Source organism: Pteronotus mesoamericanus, unplaced genomic scaffold (genome assembly GCF_021234165.1).
Source record: "Pteronotus mesoamericanus isolate MK-2021 breed Mesoamerican mustached bat unplaced genomic scaffold, CSHL_Meso_final scaffold_409, whole genome shotgun sequence".
Lineage (NCBI taxonomy): Eukaryota > Metazoa > Chordata > Mammalia > Chiroptera > Mormoopidae > Pteronotus > Pteronotus mesoamericanus.
In genome coordinates, this window is record NW_026555316.1 from 583,959 (window position 1) to 601,407 (window position 17,449).

The 17,449-nt window shown below is 63.2% G+C and overlaps 1 protein-coding gene across 1 annotated transcript; it reads left to right on the forward strand.

Moving 5' to 3' along the window:
- Nucleotides 1-2,981: 2,981 nt before the first annotated feature.
- WDR86 (WD repeat domain 86) lies at nt 2,982-15,376 on the forward strand. The gene is made up of 6 exons (XM_054593430.1): nt 2,982-3,144; nt 7,566-7,707; nt 10,052-10,472; nt 11,400-11,535; nt 14,709-14,812; nt 15,170-15,376. The coding sequence occupies exons 1-6, from the start codon at nt 2,982-2,984 to the stop codon at nt 15,374-15,376; spliced, it is 1,173 nt and encodes a 390-aa protein (XP_054449405.1).
- The last annotated feature ends 2,073 nt before the right edge of the window (nt 15,377-17,449 follow it).

The window sequence follows — 17,449 nt, forward strand, 5'->3', positions numbered from 1 at the left end:
TAACCTCGTCTTGTCATCCCCCGGCCGCTGTGAGTAGTGTCCAGGGTGGTTGCTGATTAATTTCAGACACTGTTTTCATCCCTAGACGTCCAGCGGGGACTTCCGGGGGTCGCCCTGCAGTGACGTCGCCTTCGAGCACATGGAATACAGGAACGGGAGCGGTTTTCCCGTTCTTGCTGCACCCTGCTCAGCCCGCTCTGGGGGTGGGGCGTTACCTGTATTTCTTTCCCCACCCGGAACAGTTTGCTCACAAGCGCCTGTTGATCAGCCTCCAGCCTTCTGCGGATCTCCGGGGGGTCCCTCCTCCCCGGTACTCTCTCCGGCCACCTCTTGCCACTTGATTCTTCCCTGGCGCTCAGCCGTTTGGGCAACTCGGAGCCCGCTGGGCTCCACTGGGGCTCCCCCAGCTGCTCCATGGTCTGGGCACGTTCTCAGCGGGGTGCGCTGGGCCAGGGTTCACCTCATTTTTCACCGTCCCTCGGGAATCGCTGTCTTTCACCGTCCGATGGCCACGGTCTTGGAAACTATGGCTTTGTAGAGTTTGTGTGTGAGGGTTTTGGTTGTTTCAGGTAGGCAGCGGCGGCTTAGATCTAAGCCCTGTGACTCCATCTTAGCCAGAGCGAATTCCGAAAGCTGTTTAAAAGCGGCCCTCCTTTTGTCCCCTTGGCCTCTGACATCTCTCCGAGGCCGCCAGGAAGCGTCTGTGGGGGAGGTCAAGGGGAAATGCGGGCGGAGGGGATGTGTAGCAGCTGGCGTTCAGGCCACAGAGCGGCCTGCCTTTACTGGGTCAGACACCCGGGGAGGGCCCCGGCGGCCCAGTCCCGAGGGCGGGCGACCTCAGAGAGCCACAGGCAGGTCCAGACTGCCCTCTGAGCGAAAACTCCCTCGCTCGAAGGGCCTGACTTCTGAGTTCGGAGGCCAGCGGCTTGAGGCGCCGTCCAGCACAAAGGTTTTCTTGGCAAGAGAGGGAGGTCTGATTGTGGAGCTCCGTCCTTTTTAACCTTGATTAAAATCTTGATTGGAATGGACAGTGTCCCCTTGGAGCAGACTGCGTGTCGCTCTGGGAATGAGGCGATGTGGGGCCTCGGGCTCCCCTGAGCCCGGGGGTCCAGCTCTGCCTGGCCCTCCCCCCATCCCCCGACCCCCACTCCCCTCCCCGCTCTGGAGCCTCGAAATACTGACAGTGTGGGACCTGTGTGCCTTGACAGGCCTCTAAGGATATAGGGTCACGCACTGTTCTCCGAACGATAATTTTCATTCTCTGACAATGAGCCTCCAAACATGAATAATAATAGCAATAACACTGAGGCGTCTTAAACTTTCATTTTTTAATGGCACAACATGTGTTTGTGAGTGGTTGAAAGAAAAAATAGGCACCCTGGAGACCCTCTGAGTGTCCCGCCCCCCCCGCCCCCCCCCCCCCCCCCGCCACACTCGGCTTCTGAGGCCTGTGGAACAGGCCCGGCTTTCTGCCCTCCCCTCCCCTGCGTCCCTTTAACCCACCTCCGCCAGGGCCTTCCGTGAGTTCAAGTCCCACTGTCCTCCGCCCCCAGCCCCTCAGCGGCCCTCCCTTACGGCCTACAAAGTAGGGTCCCGCTCCTTAGACCGAGCTGCCAGTCGATTCACGAGTCTGGGCGCCGCCGATTAGGCCGCCGGCGGTGGGGCGGGGCGGGGGGGGGGGGCGGTTGCGATAAACCACCGGCGCCTGCGGGACCCCCTTGCGTTTTCTTCCAGGGTCGGACAGGTCAGCCATCGGGAGAGGGTCCCGCTGTCCTGATGAGAAGCGGCTTTCCGAAGCCACTCCGCTCACCAACCCCCGCCCCACATCGCAAATCCCACCCGAGGCTCGCCCAGCCAGCTTCTCCAAAGAGCCCGGGAGGGCTCGGGAAATACTGTTGCCTTTAGGACCTGGAGGATCCGAGTTGGGGATCACCCCTCCCCGCCCCCCGCGAAGCCGGCACCGGAACTGCTCTAACAGGAATCAGCGCACTGGCGCTCCGGGGTCGGGGCTCCTGCAGCGACCTCGGGGGACCCTCCGAGGAGCTCGCGCGAGCGGCGCGCTGACTGGGCGCGGGGGTGGCCGTCCAGGAGGGCGCGGCATAGGGAAGGACCCCGACTTCTGCGAGGAGTCCGCTCCGCCGGCCCTCCCCCCCGCGACTCCCCGCGGGACTTCTGTAGAATTAGGGTGCACGTGATTTCCCAGCCAGGGCGGTCCAACGCACTCTCCAACCAGGGGACCGCCCCCAAGTCCCCGGAGAGCCCCTCGGGGAGGGTCCTCAGGGCTGGGAGCCTGGAGGAAGCAAACTTGCCAGGTGGAAGCGCGCAGCCGCCGCTCCGAAGTGTAACCGCGCGTGCGAGGGTCCCCAATCCGGACTCTCGGTGCCGCTCCGCCCCCGGCCCGAGAGCCTAAAGGCGCAGCCTGGGCCGCCGGGATGGTCGCACGTGGCGCCGTCCCCTCGGGCGCTGGGTGCGTGGGCCGTGGAGGGTCCCCGGGGACCGCGGCTGGGGGCGGGGTCTTGAGCGCAGGCCCGAGAAGTGGGAGGGGACAGGTTGAGGGGTGGTCTCTGAGGAGGAGCCAGGCTGGGCTGTATTGTTCGGCGCTCCGCCGCCCCAAGCGCGCGCGCCGGCCGGGGAGGAAGCGCGGGGCGTGGGGCGCCCGTCTTCCCGTGTTCGCGTCGCTGCTGCCGCCCCACGGGGAGACCCGGGCTTCCCAGCGCGCCCCGCAACGCCTCTTCCCACTCGCCCGGGCCCGCGGGGGGGCCCGCTCAGGTGGGGTGCGGGTCCCCCGAGAGAGCGTGGGGAAGGGGGCGCCCGTGGGCTGGGACTGCCCCAACGGAGGAACGGGCGTCCCGAGTGGGCCTCCCACGGAGCGGACGGCCCGGAGGAGCCCGGCGCCCCGCGATGAGCGCGGGGGCCCGGGCTGCCCTCCCTAGCGGACGCAGCTTCCTCCTTGCCGCCCGCCCCCTCCCCCGGCCAGCAGGATGGGGGGCGGTGGGTCGGCCCTGAGGGTCTGCGCCGAGCACCGCGGGGGCATCAACTGGCTGAGCCTGAGCCCGGACGGGCAGCGCCTGCTGACGGGCAGCGAGGACGGCACGGCCCGGCTGTGGAGCACTGCGGACGGACGGTGCTGCGCCCTCCTGCAAGGTAGACGCGCCGCGCCTCTCGCCCCTTTGCCTCTGCCCTTAACGTCCGTTCGCCGGCCTCCCCAGGCCCTTTTCCCGGAGTCCAGCCCCCGCCCCCGGGGCACTCGGGGAAGCGCGCCCGCCCCGGCCAGCACCCGACCCGCCGGGGGCGCGCGCGGTGGGGGTGCAGGGCGGGGCGCGGGGCGAGCTGCGATCCGGGTCGGCGGGCCGAGCGGCGCCCTCTGCGGGGTCAAGGGCACGGGCCAGCCCGCTGCGTGGACTCACTGCCGTTACACCAGTTTTAACACAAAAAGAAACCGCACCTGAGCGCCTTCAGGTGCGCCGCACGCTCGCGGGCCTCTCACTGGCCAGGTCGCCGCTGGCTGGACGTCTCCCCGGCTCGGGGCCTGTGACGTTCCGTCTGAGCATGCAGTCTTACACTCCTGCAGACAGGGAAACTGAGGCACGGAGTTAAGTAAGGGCTGGTCGGGGGGCGGAGTTGGAGTTGGAACCGGACCCCCCTCGCCCGTCAGACCACCCTGCCCTGCTCTCTGCTGCCTCATTTCATCTGTAACTCAGCCTATTTGGAAACTGGATGAGAGAGCAGGAGTTTCATAAAAATTTTACAGACGCATGTCGGTTTTCATTTGTGTGCTTCCTCATGGGAGGTGGATCTAGGTCTTCCCCTGTGTCCCTGCCAGGTCACATCAAGGCTTGGCGGGGGGGGGGGGGGGTTTCCAACTGTCTGCAGCCTGGGGCGGGGAGGGGGAGATGGGGGTGCTGCGGAGAGTGGGCTGCAGAAGAGGCAGCAGGAGGGACAGACAGGACAGGCGGGGGAGGGGGCGGGGGTGCCCCTTCTCCGCGGAGTTGAAGGTGTGTCCAGCTCACCGGTTGCTCCGCGTGCGCCCCCCCCCCCCCCCGCCCCCGCCCCACCCGCTGAGCCCATCCTGGGCACTGAGGGCACTTGGACTCTGAACTGGCAGCCAGTCCAGGGGCATAAGCCCAGGGCTCACGACCTTGGCCGGGACCCCAGAGCTCAGCATGCTCTTTTGAACACAATAACCGCATCTTATCTGCGCTCTTCATCCCTTTGAAAATATTTTTAGTTGGGCTTTTTTGCTTATTCTGCACAAATCCAACAGCTGGCTGCCAAGGCGCTGTGGTCCCCGGAGGCCAGACGGGCCCTGCCTCCCCCGTGCCTTCCCTCCCCTCTGCCCTCCCGCCTCCATCCCCGGGGTTGGGCGGGGCCTGGCACCCCTGGTGAACCCGCAGTGGAGCCCTGTCTCTGGCCTATGGATTAGGGTCAGGGGTCAGGGGTCAAGACACACTCAGCAGCCCGCGGGGCCCCTCCCTGGTGGGGCTCTGAGCCAGGATTCGCTTGGCTTGTGTTTCAGATTCTGGGTGGGTGCTTGGCGCATGGAGGAAGGGGCTGTCCACGCGGGCGGGCAGGGGGACATGGACTGCTCCAGGGAGCCTCTGCCAGCTCAGGGCCTGGCCCCCCACAGGGTAGAGGGTCAGCCTGGCCCAGCTTAAAAGATGAGGGTTTTTTTTTACATTGCAAAACTTATTTTTGTTATCACCTTTTAAGTCTTTGTTTATGTGTTATATTGTTATTGCTTTGCAACCAGTGTTATTTGTGTATATGTATTTATATTTACATTTTATTCTCGCGTGTCATAAAAGCAGTCGCATATCCCATGTCTGCAGCGTCCCTGGTGTGGTGGCTCCCGGTGTCCTCACCTGCTGCCGTTTCTCGGTGTTTTTCTTGGCCGAATCTACATTTGTACTTGGCCTTGGCCTTCCTGTGAGACAGGAGGAAGCAGCTTGAATGGGGACGATGCCCCCCCAAGGAAGACGGTCCGGGGGGCCTGGGTCAGGCCGCCCAGGGTCCCTGGAGGCCGTGAGGCCGTGCGGGGCCAGCTCGGTGGCACCGCCCCGCGGTCAGGGCGGCCTTCCAGCCGGCCCCCCACGGCGCTGCGCCGACAGATCTGGTCTCAGGGAGAGTTTGTTGATGATCGTAACATAGTTGATAAACTCTGTGGGGCTGACGCGAAGCCGAGCTGTGTTTTGCCAAACACACTTTGCCCTCGCCTTTTAAACTGACGTGGTTTTGAAGGGAAACATAATCTGCAGTTTCTTCGAGTGTTTATTTAATTCACACAAATGTTGTTTTCTCAGAGGCCCTGGTATAGGCCATCCAAGAAGACTGAAAACCATTTCTTCCTTAATTTTAAATAAATTCCCTTTCTTAGAAGTCAGGAAGTCGAGTCCTTCCCAGAATAGCTGAGCTTAAGCTCGGGGCTCCCGCCCAAAAGCCTGAGTTAGCCCGAAACTTCGCAGGCCATTCCGAATCCCTGTCTACCTGAGCCTGGACATCACCTGGCATTTTAAAATTCGATCAAAATCCTTAACATAATAAAACGTCTCCTCAACGTGTGGGTATTTGAGTTCATCAGTCTTCTCGTCTGTGAAATGGCTCATAGATCGAACATGCCTGTGATTCTGTTCCTTCTCTGGTGCCTGAATTCTCCTCAAAGAGACTCAGCTTCAGTTTTCAGTAGGAAGTTGTTCTCCAGGCTGGAAACACCTTTGCCTGAAGGGCAGGCCCTGCTCTGATGGGGAGTCAGGGTCTCCTGGGGCTCCACTGGTCCCACAAAGAGGACGAATTTTTTTTTTTTTTTTTTTTTTTTTTTTTAAATTTTAAAGAGTTTATGTTTAGAGAGAAGGGAGGGAGAAAGAGAAATATCGGTGTGGCTTTTTTGCCTCTCGCGCGCCCCCTACTGGGGACCTGGATTGCAACGCAGGCATGTGCCCTGACTGGGAATCAACCGGCAAGCTCTTTGGTTTGCCGGTCCACACCCAGCCCACTGAGCCACACCAGCCAGGGCACGAGGGAGATGTTTAAAAGACCTGACAACCGCGTAGGTAAGAGGGATGACGAGGTGCACCAGGCAGAGATCCCTGGCTCTGTGCGGCCCTCCCTCTGCGCCAGGCGTCCGTCTTTGCTGTGTCTCTGCCTCGCCCACCATTTCTGCCAAGCACCTAAGTTTAGGCCTTCGGGCCGCTCCTGCTCTGGGGAGTGCTGTGTCCGCTCCCTGATGCCCTTCTCCTCCCCACGCAGGCTCCACGGACCCGTCCCCCTCTGTCCTGCAGGTGCAGGGCTCGCGGACTGCCTCTCCTCGGCCAGCTGCCCGCTCTGGCAGCAGGGAGCGGGCCTGCCTCATCTCTGCAGCTGCATCGTTTCCTGTGGCTGCTGTGGCTGGTGATCACACGGGGCGCCTTGCAACAGCAGAAGCTCATTCTTGCACAGCCCCGGAGGCCAGGAACCCAAAATCGGTGTCCCCGGGCCAACATCAGCGGCTCGCAGGGGTGTGCTCCTCTGAAAACTGCGGGGAGAATGCGGCCCCCTCTTCCAGCTGTGGGTGGGTCAGCACCCCGTGGCTTGTGGACACAGCACCCCAGCCTTCAGGGCCCTCTTTGTTCGGTCTTCGCAGCGCCTCCTCTCTGTCCTCAGATCCCCCGCTGCTGCCTTCTTACGAGGACACTTGTGGTTGCATTTAGGGCCCGTTCCGGTAACCAGGATAATCTCCCCACTTCAAGATCATTCACTTAATTACACCCGCAAATGTGTCTTTTTCCAAGCAACGTAACCTCTCGAAGTTCTGGGAATTGGGAGCTGATATCCTGTCTGCCACAGCGTTTTTCCCCTAGTGTGAGAACAGCTAACACCCAGCGTTTGCTCGGCCTGCACAACAGCCCTACGGGATAAGCGTTGTCACTCTCCCTGTGTCAGATGAGGAGATCGAGGCACAGAGAGGCGAGGCAGCTGGCCAGTGGGCAGTCAGCGGCAGCTCCGGGAGGCCAGCCCAGGGGTTTGGGCGCTGAGGAATAGGCCCATGGCTTCCATACTTCCTGCCTCTGTAACAGGGTTTGTTGAATGACTGAGTGAATACCAATAGCTGAGAAGTTTGAAAAAGACTGAAAGGTGATGATGAAGAGGAGGGAACAAAAGAATTCAGGGAAGCCCTTGCCTGTGTGGCTCGGCGGGAGCGTCATCTTGTAACCAAAAGGTTTTGGGTTCGATTCCCAGCCAGGGCACATGCCTGGGTTGCGGGTTTGATCCCTGGTCCGGGTGCATAAGAGGCAGCCGATCGATGCTTCCTCTCATATTGATGTTCCTCTCTCCCTCTTCCTCTCTGCCTAAAAGCAAAGAAAAATGTCCTCACGAGAGCGTTACATAAATATTCTGGGACAGGGGGAGCACCCCCCGAGTGGCTCCTGGCACCCCACAGACTGTCCCAGAATCAGCTCGTCATTTCAAAGGCTAGTCAGTTCTGGGCGCGTCTCGCACACTCCTGCCTTCTTCGCCATCTCAAGCACCCTTCCCAGGAGAAGAGCAGGTGCTGGCCTGCCCCACAGGCTCACGCCGCCCCTCGTCCGCAGGACACGAAAGCTACGTGACCTTCTGCCAGCTGGAGAACGAGGCCGCCTTCACGTGCAGCGCTGACCACACCATCAGGAAGTGGGACGTGCTGACCGGGCAGTGCCTGCAGGTGTTCCGAGGACACACATCCATTGTGAACAGGTCAGCACAGCCCAGGCTGCCAGGAGGAGAGGACCTGGCCTCTCCCCGGGCCGGGCCCCAGGGGACGGAGACACAGGCTTGGGGCCTCTGCTCCGAGGAACGCAGCTTCTCTGGGGAGGCCCCCTCGTGCACGCGTGGGTTGACCACCAGGAGCACATAGCAATGGAAGCCTGTTCCTCAGGTGTGACAAGTGCTAACTGCTCAGGGCTACCGGTGGGGGTTTCCGAGGCGGAGATCGGGGAGGGAGGCACCACCAACACACAGACCGGGCTGCGCCACCGCCCTCTGCTGAGCACAGGGAAAGGTGTCAGAGGCCACGGCTCCAGGGATGGGGCCTGATTCCAGAGGAAATGGCTTCTACCTGCTGGTGGACCAGGGGCTTGGAGGAGGAGCCGGTAGGAGTGGCTCGGAAGATGAAGCCCAGGGTAGTTTTATGTTTTATTTCAATTTATATTTATTCATTTTGAGAGGAGAGAAACATCAGTTTCTTGTTCCACTTATTCATATATTCATTGGCTGCTTTTTGTATGTGCCCTGACCGGGGATTGAACCTGCAACCTCAGTGTATCCAGATGACACGCTAACCAACTGAGCCACCCGGCTGGGGTGAGCCCAGGGTGTTTTTAAACCTCCTTGTTGCACTTGAAAATCTCTGCCCTCCCCCATGCCCCCCCCCCACCACCTCCTTCTCAAGGAGGTTTGAACTTTTCCGTATTGAATTTGGGTCTGAACTGAGCCATGGACGTTCCTCTACTGATCAGGTCAATGAGATATAGTCTCTATAACTTGTGGCCACATGAGGCTCCCGAGGGACCAGCCCGGATAAGCAGAAGTCTGGCCACGGCCCTCAGCCTCGCTCTGCGCAGGAGGGGCGCTGCCTGGGGGCGGCCTGCAGAAAGGAAGGCTCAGGGCACCAGGCGTTTGAGGGCTCAGGAGGCTGGGCCAGGCCGGGCTGGTGGAGAAGGACGTTCTCGGCCAGGAGGGACGCTGCCAGCGCAGGCTTTGCACATGCCTGGGTCAGGGTGGGCCTGACCGGCCTAATGGCCAAGCACCTGGAGTGACCAGATTGACCGTTAGCTGATGAGCACCAGCTGCCGGCAGTGGGAGCGGCGCACCCGCAGGGCAGAGCTCCACCGCACCCCTGGGTGGCGCCGTGTGGCTCAGGACGGTTCCGCCTGGAGAAGGCAAGCCCCCCTCCCACTGCCCCCCCCGCCCCCCGTCCCCAACCCTGGTCTGCACTCCTGGGGGCTCGGGGCGTCTTCTCAAGGATGTGTCAACAGACCCCTTGAAGTCATACCCAAAGTTCTAGACTAAAGACAAATGTGCATTTTTGAGGGAGAAGTTCTTAGCACTCATCCTAAGGAGAATAAGAATCCTGAGTTTTTGCTGCGGGGAGGCCTCTCTTTCCCATGGCGGGTGGGGGACATTGGACACCCCCTCCCTGCGCCCCTCACCCAGAGCTCCCTGGGGGCCTGGCCCAGGGCTGTGGGCCGACAGCAGACGCCCACCCCTCGGACGCTTGTCTGATTGTGCCTCCCGTGGGTGGCCCTGACTTCACAGACGCCCCCCGCGGGCGCATCCAGGACCAGTGTTGTGGGGGAGACTGCAGGGCGGCCTGTGGCTGGGGAGCGCAGAGGCCCTTCCGCGCCTCCTAACTCACCCGCTGCCCCAGGGCTCGTCCGTCCGAGGTGGCCCTCTGCAGCCCCTCAAGCCTGACCTGTGCCTAGGAGGGCCAGTGTGTCCTGCTTTGCCTGGCCTTCAAACTGCAACTCCTATGTCCCCAGAAGTCTTTCAGTTCTGGGCACACCCGGGGGATGGGCCTGTCCCCCCCGACGCCCCACCCCCTCCCTGGCCCCCGTGACTGGAGCGCTGCTGCAGGCCACGTGTTGCGGGGGGTCCGGGTGGAGCACAGGCTCAGCCCGCAGTGGGGGTCCTGGGCGGCGGCCTAGCGAAGGGGGGCCTTGACTGGACCCGGGAGGGGAGTGTGGCCGCTGGGTGGAGGGGGCTCTTCCAGCAGCAGGGCAGGGGCAGCTGATCTCTGGCCCGGGCGGTGTCCCCACAGAGGTGGGTGGCGGTGTGGGTGGCAGCGACCGAGGACGCCTTTAGTCTGGGCTCCCTTCTGTGGGCGGTGGCCTCCACCTGGGCCCCTGCCATTTCCAGGGGTGCTCTCCTGGCCCCCAAAGCAGGGGTCTGGGACACTCTAGCCCGCAGTTCTCTGAGTATTCCATCTCCTCATTGGCCGCGGAAGACACCAGCCAGAGGGACCCCGCGACAGCCTGCCAGGCGACCCTGTCCGCCAGGCCATGTGCAGGTCCGACCCCTGACCTTTCACCTCTGCCCTCAGGATCCTCGTCACCAACAACCAGCTCTTCAGCAGCTCCTACGACCGGACGGCGCGTGCCTGGAGCGTGGACAAGGGGCAGGTGTCCCGGGAGTTCCGGGGCCACCGCAACTGCGTGCTGACTCTAGCCTACTCCGCCCCCTGGGACCTCCCGGGAGCTCCTTTCGAGGAGGAGGCCGTGGCCGGGGGGCTGCTGGTGACCGGCAGCACAGACGGCACGGCCAAGGTGTGGCAGGTGGCCAGCGGCTGCTGCCGCCAGACGCTGCGGGGCCACACAGGCGCTGTGCTGTGCCTCGTGCTGGACACCCCCCGCCACACGGCCTTCACAGGCAGCACAGACGCCACCATCCGCGCCTGGGACATCCTGAGTGGGGAGCAGCTGCGGGTGTTCCGGGAGCACCAGGGTTCCGTCCTCTGCCTGGAGGTGAGGCCCCCCCGGCCCCGCACGCCTGCTGGGGGCAGGGCCCCTGGGCGCCCTCTGTGCCGCCCTGGCCGGAGTGCAGGCGGCTGTGGCTGCACAGCAGGGAGCCGCCGATGGGGCGAGGGTGGGGGCGGGTGTAAAATAACAGACTCCCTGTCTCACTGTTCTGGGGGCTGCAGGTCCTGGATCAAGGGTCTTCAGGGTTGGTTTCTTTCTTTTTTTAAGATTTACTTATCTATTTATTTTTAGAGGGGAAGGGAGGGAGGGAGAGAAACATCAGTGTGTGGTTGCTTCTCATGCGCCCCCTACTGGGGACCTGGCCCGCAGCCCAGGAAGGCGCCCTGACTGGGAATCGAAGCGGTGACCCTTTGGCTCGCAGGCTGGTGCTCAGTCCACTGAGCCCCACCAGCCAGGGCAGGGCTGGTTACTCCTGAGGCCTCTCATCTCCCTGTGTCCCCACACGGCCCTCCCTCTGCGTCCGCGTTTCCTCTGCGTAGGACACCAGTCCTGCTGGATTAGGCAGTAATCATATAAGTGACACCCGGGGAGCAGGCGCTAAGCCCGCGAACCCTGGCGGCCCCTGCTCCTACGGTGCCCAGCACTGCCCCGGTCGCATCTGTGACCCCACGAGGAGAACCTGGCACGACCCTTCTTTATGGTGAAGCTGCCGAGGAGCAGAGACCGTGACGTGGCTGAGGGCAAAGTGACGGGCAAGACCTGACGCGAGGCCTGCCTGCAGTCCGCTTGCCCGCCTGACCCACGGGGAGCGTGGAGGGGGAGGAGCAGCGAGCCCAGGTGCCGGGTCGGGTCGTACCGGCTCCTCCTCCCCGGAGACGAGCACCTGTCCGCCCCCTGCACTCAGGGCGAGGCTGGGAGGGGCCCCTGCACCCGCCCCGCGCGGGCGGCGGCGCCAACGCCCCTCCTCCGCAGCTCGTGGACCGGCACGTGTACTCGGGCAGCGCCGACAGGACCGTCAAGTGCTGGCTGGCGGACACGGGGGAGCGCGTGCGCACGTTCACGGCCCACAGACACAGCGTGAGCGCCCTCAAGTACCACGCGGGCACGTGTAAGTGACCCTGTCCCGACCCCCCGCACCGCCCCCGCCTGCCTGTCACTTCTGCCCCTACTAAGGCCGCTCTGCGCAGGCCTCTCTGCTGCCCGCTGAGGGTCTCTCTTTGAGCCTCGGCTGCCGTTCAGGGTGCTCGGCGCCCAAGGCAGCGGCCGCCGGGCCACCTCCCAGCACGTGTGCCTAACGCAGTATCTACAAAGAAGGCCCCAATAAGGGTGTGGGACTCCTTCCTAACTTTACCCCACAGGAACATGGCCTGACCGGAAAGTTCAAAGGTCCTGGGGTCAAGGGCACTCTCAAGGTCACATTGTAATTCTCAGAGTGAGGCAGTGGCACCAGGCTTGAGGGCCACGTGGGTTTGGCTTCACTTGGCATTTAGGCTTGACTGCAGATCAGCGAAAACCCAGCCCTGGCTGGTGTGGCTCACTGGCTTGAGCCCTGGCCTGCGAACCAAAGGGTCACAAGTTCGATTCCCCGTCAGGGCACACGCCTGGGCTGCAGGCCAGGTCCCCAGTAGGGGGTGCATGAGAGGCAACCACACACTGATGTTTTTCTCCCTCTCTTCCTCCCTTCCCCTCTCTGAAAATAAATTTTGAGAAAGAGAAAACCCAGGTAGCAGTGGTTTCAATGAGATAGTGGTTTATTTCTCTCTCAGAGAGAAGAATTTTAGGAGCTGTCAGTTATCAGACACCCAGATTCCTTCTGTCACTTTGCTTCACGACCCTTAGCATGTATCTTCTCTCTTTAAGGGGGGCCTCATGGTTCAAGAGAGCTGCTGGGGCTCCAGCCATCTCATCGTGTTTTAGGGGCAGGCAGGAATAAGAGGGGAGGGCAAAGGATGTGTCTCTTCGCTGATCAGACCCCTTTAAAGGTCTTTCTTGGAAGCCCTACACAAAGACTTAAAAAAATTTTTTTATTTTTAGAGAAAGGGGGAGACAAACATCACTCTGTTGCCTCTTGCACACCCCAAACCAGGGCCTGGCCTGCAACCCAGGCATGTGCCCTGACCGGGAATCAAACCAGCGACCTTTTGCTTTGTGAGACGATGCCGGAGCCATGCCAGGCAGGGCCACCATGCAGACTTTTGGGTACACCATGCCGGCCGCTGCCTGCAGGAGAGGCTAAAAAGTAAACTCTCCCACCCGAGGACCCAGCTCCCAGGATCAGCCAGGGCCATTTTGTAAAGGAAGAAGGGCAGGAGAGCCTGTTAGGCAGGCCACGGGCTGCTCGGCCGAGGTCTCGAGTTCCCACGGGTCTGGGCTTTGCCGGCTCCGTCCAGCGGGCTTGCCAAGTGTTTACACCATAGACACACCCGGAAGACACACTGTCCCTGGGAAGCACCACACCTATGTGACAAGGGGCCCCCGAATTCCTGAACCCTCTCCCAGAGTGATCCCCTACGTTATATTTTGCCATCAGCCCCGCTCCCCCGCATTGCGCGTGAGCACACGCAGCAGCAGCAGCAGGAAGCCAGCCCCCCGGCACTGAGCGCGAGGGCCGGCTCCCCAGCGCTGGAGCAGGGAGCAGACTGGGCTGCAGGAGGAACGGCGCGGGGGGGGGGGGTCACGTTGACGTCAGGGCAGAGGTGTTAGGTGAGGCCGGAATGTGAAGTCTGAAAATAGAGCATGCGGTGCCCTCGGGACCTAAGTGTCTGACAAGGACAAAGTATTTTTTTTCCTTCTTCCCCTGTCTAAAGTTGTAGGTGTGATTATGGCACCGCCCCCAAGTCAGGATCCTTAAAGGGAGAAAGAATGTCGCCTAGAGCGCCTCCCCGTGGCAGCAGCTGGGATGGAAGCTGCCACTGTTGCGGATCCCAGTCGGCCCCTTGTTCAGGGACTCAGTCCTTGGTCTTTGCCGACAGGCTGATTAGACTTAACTGGCGACCCTCCTGCCGCCCGCCGGCCTCACAGCAGCCAGGCCACGTTGCTGGGGACAGGACCCAGAAATGAAACTGCCCCTCCAGGGCCACATGCCCTGGTGGCTTTAGCAGAAAAGCTGAGAGTTGGCAGGTGACACAGGAAGGCGGTGCTTGCCGTGGCTGTTCAGGGTGCAGGGTGGGTGTCGCGGGGGCTGTGGGTACCACGTTAGGGGCGCCTCTGGCCGGAGCACCCGGGGCCCTCTGCTCGCGTGCCAGCTCCTGTGAGGGGCGGGGCAGAGGAGGACTGGGAGGTGACACCCACAGAGAGGCCCTCAGCCGACGGCTACTGGGAACTGCTGGAGAAGTGGCCCAGCGTCCTCGCCCTCGGGCGGGACAGCTCTGCTCCGCGGTCTGCCCCTCCCCCAGGGCCCGCCAGCACACCTGCGGGGGCGTCCCTCAGTCCTGTCTCCCGCTTCCTGGAATGTCCTGCCAGACGAACCACGGGCACTAAAATCTAGTGTCGGGGTTGGCTTCTGGAACAACCTGGGCCAGACGATAAGGGGACCAGGGGGTCAGAGTTCTGGGCGTGGACCCTGACCCTCAGCGTCAGCATCACCTGAGACCCGTTAGGGTTGCAGGTCCCCAGACCCCCTCAATCAGAAACGGTGGCGGGGGGGGGGGGGGGGGCCGGCAGCCTGCGTCTTAACGAGCGCAGCAGGTGATTCCAATGACACGGCTTCTCCGCTGTGCTCTAAGGGAAGCTGCCAGGGCTGGGCAGGGGCGCTCTGCGGCGCCCCCGAAGGGCTGGCTCTGCCGGGAGGGCCAAGTTCATTACTGAGCAGGGCGGAGGCTTCTGGCTTGTCCTGGGCCCCAAGAGGCCGCTCAGATGGTGGGGGACCGGGGATCCCCGAGTCAGGGGCTTCAGAGCCGCGGGCACACCGCGCAGAGAAGCCAAGCTCCCCCAAAGGGCCTGCGCGGGAACCTGGGCTCAGGCGGTGCTCAGAACGGGTGGCGGCCTCCGCAAGGGCAGTGCAGGGAGAAGGTTCAGCAGCCACCCGGCGCAGACCGCAGAGGGTACCCCCCCGTCCCCCGGCCACTTAGACTCCACTCGGGAATGCAGTCAGACGGTGAAGGTGCCGCCTCCTTGCTTTCAAGGGGCTGCCTCTATCCCCGCCTTGAGCCTTAGGGCATCCTCGCTTGGCTGGTGGATGGGTCCAGGTGGTTCGCCCCGCCCCGCCCCGCCGCGCCGCGCAGCGTCCTGGAGACGCAGAGCTCAGGCCCGTGAGAGACTCAGCGGCACGTGTGTCCACAGTGTTCACGGGCAGCGGGGACGCCCGCGCGCGCGCCTTCGACGCGGAGTCCGGAGCGCTGCAGAGGGTGTTCCGCGGCCACGCCTTCATCATCAACAGCATCCAGGTAAGTGCTCCCCGACGGCCGCCCCCGGACCCCGCGGCGTGATGGCTGCTGAGCCGAGGCGCCCCCGCCTGCGTCCGCCTGCCAGGGAGGGCGGGCGGGGAAGGGAAGGAGAGCAGGGCCTCTTCCCCAAGGCCGAGGTCCCCTGGGCTGGCCTGCCTCCATCCGTCGGCGGTGGTGGTAGTGGACCGTCGCGCCGGCGCCCGGGCCTGCTGTGGCCGCTGTAGAGCAGGGCCTGTGCGTGGTTGACCCCGCAGCTGCGGGAAAAAGGCTGCTGGGACGCCCTGCGGCCGGGGCTTGGGGGTGGGTAGCGGGCAGCCCCCAGCGCACGCTCCAAGCCCCGCGCGCGCCCGCCCGCAGGTGCACGATCAGGTGCTGTACACGGCCTCGCACGACGGCGCGCTGCGCCTCTGGGACGTGCGCGGGCTGCCCCGTGCGCCGCCGCCGCCGCGCCCCGCCGCGCCCCAGCGCAGCCTCTCGCGCCTCTTCAGCAACAAGGTGGGCTGCGCCGCGGCGCCCCCTGCAGCCGGCCTGAGCCCGCCGGCACCCGCCCGCGGCCCCACCTAGGGACCCACCGGGTGAGCACGCCCGCCCCTGGGTGGCCGGAGGGGTCGAGGAGGGGTGCCCCGGCTCTGCGCGGCCGTTTTGCCTCTCTTTCGTGTTCGTGGACGTTCGGAACTGTCCCCGTCCCTTGCGAGCCCGTCTGCGGAAGGAGACGCCCCACCCCCTTCCTCGCGGGGGCGCCCACACAGCGGCCCTCCCGGGGCCCTCCAGGGTCTCCAGCTCCAAGTGCCCGAAGTCCGCGGAAGCCAAGCCTTTCCTGCTGAGAGGAAACGGACGTTTCTTCAAAAAGACGCTGAGCCGCAGATTATTATTCTTGCAAATTGTCCCGAGGACGCTGGTAAAGAACCGAAATAAACGTCCTTAAAAGTGCTCTGGAGTTTCTTTTGTTCTGCAACCTGAATCTCAGCTTCCTCTTGGAAGGACGAGGAGAGGCGCCAGTAACCGGGGATTCAGGCACCTGGCCCTCGTGGAGGGTGGAATGCGGGGCTGCTGCCCGATGCCCCCTCCGGGGTCATTCGTGTGGGTAGTGGCCGTGGAAGAGGCCTGGGGACCCGTTGCCCCCCGCCCCGGCTTTGGAGCTCCCATTTCTGCATGAATCGGGGAGGGCCGTGTTCTCTCGGTCTGGGGCAGTAGCCCCTTGGCCGCATGCCCTGGAGCCAGCTGCGCCCTCCGCGTGGTGAAGGCGGGACATGGACTCAGGAGCAGCTGGAGTACTGCTAGCCAGGAAGGGCGTCATGGGGAAAGCGGGGTTCAGGCTCTGGAGAGGCTCGGAGCGGAGCCGCCCCGACGGCCCCTTTCATCACCGGCAGGGGGCGCCGTCTCGCTCCTGGCTTGCGCCTGCTTTCTGCGCCCCCGGTGCCGAGCGTGCTAGGCCCTGGCTGGCCGCTGGTGCGGGAAGAGAAGCTGCAGTAGACACTGTCTGCCCTTGAGAGCTCAGCATGTGGCCGAGGACAAGCCTCCCCGCACACAGGCAGCCCTTGATGCAGAGCAGTGGGCGCTCCATTGGCTTCGTGCAGAAGGTGTCCCAGTAGCGAGATGCACAACAGGACAGGCCTCCCCAGTGCCCTGGGCGCCCAGATCCAGGCCTGATGAACAGGATAGTACTGGCACCTGGTGTGGTAGGAAGGGGTGCACACCCCCAAACCCTGGGAGCCCCGGGGCCTCCCCAGGAAAACAGGCTTGTTGGGGAGAACCTGCAGGAGCCGCATCACTCACTCCGCATTCCTTGGGCGGGACTGAAAGCGCATGGTCCACGCATGGGGTTCCCTGGGTGCCCCGTGCTGAGTCTGGGAGCGCTCACTTCCTAGCCAGGCCCGCCCACCCCAGGGGCGCTTGCTCGGGCGCTGAAGTTCACGTCAGGGAGGGCCGGCAGAGGCCCCTAATTCGCTGCTGTTCGCCGCTCCGTGAGGGGGCGGAGGAAACGGAAAGCGACTGTCGGCACTGACAGAGCGCAGCCGTGGGGAGACGTGTAGTTCTGCGTCACCGAGACCCTGGCTGGATGGTGAGCATGTAAAGACCAGACAACCAGAAGCTGTTTCTTTGCTGTTGATAATACCTTTTTGCCTTTGATAAGTATATTCAGTTGGATAGGGGAACAAGAACAGAAGCACTTACAGGACACTGGGGCGGGAAACCAGGGACAGGACATGGCGGTGTCACCAGGGCCCAGGGCAGGCAGGTTTCACAGGACAAGTGACGGGCACCAGGTCTGACGGAGGGCGGTCGGCGCACCCGCTCACACCTGCAGCACCGCCTGCTGGGAGTCCTGTGGCCGCCCGTGACGCTGCCACCCAAACCTAGACCCCACCGCCGTGCAGGGTGCTCTGTGGCTGGACTCGGCAGCCCCTCCAACCTCATTCTCTCCCCGCAGCGCACACGGCCCCCTGACGCCATGAACGCGGCCCCCTGGGCCTGTGCCTGCGCCTGCTCTTACCTCATTCACCCCAGGTCAGGAGTGTTCTCTCCTCTGTCCAAGGACAGCCCCTCCGAGGCCCGTCTCCTCTGTGACTCTCCAGCCTGCTCCCTCCTGGTTACCTCAACAGCATTTTCGTCACAGGTGGCCTCTGCTCCTTCCCT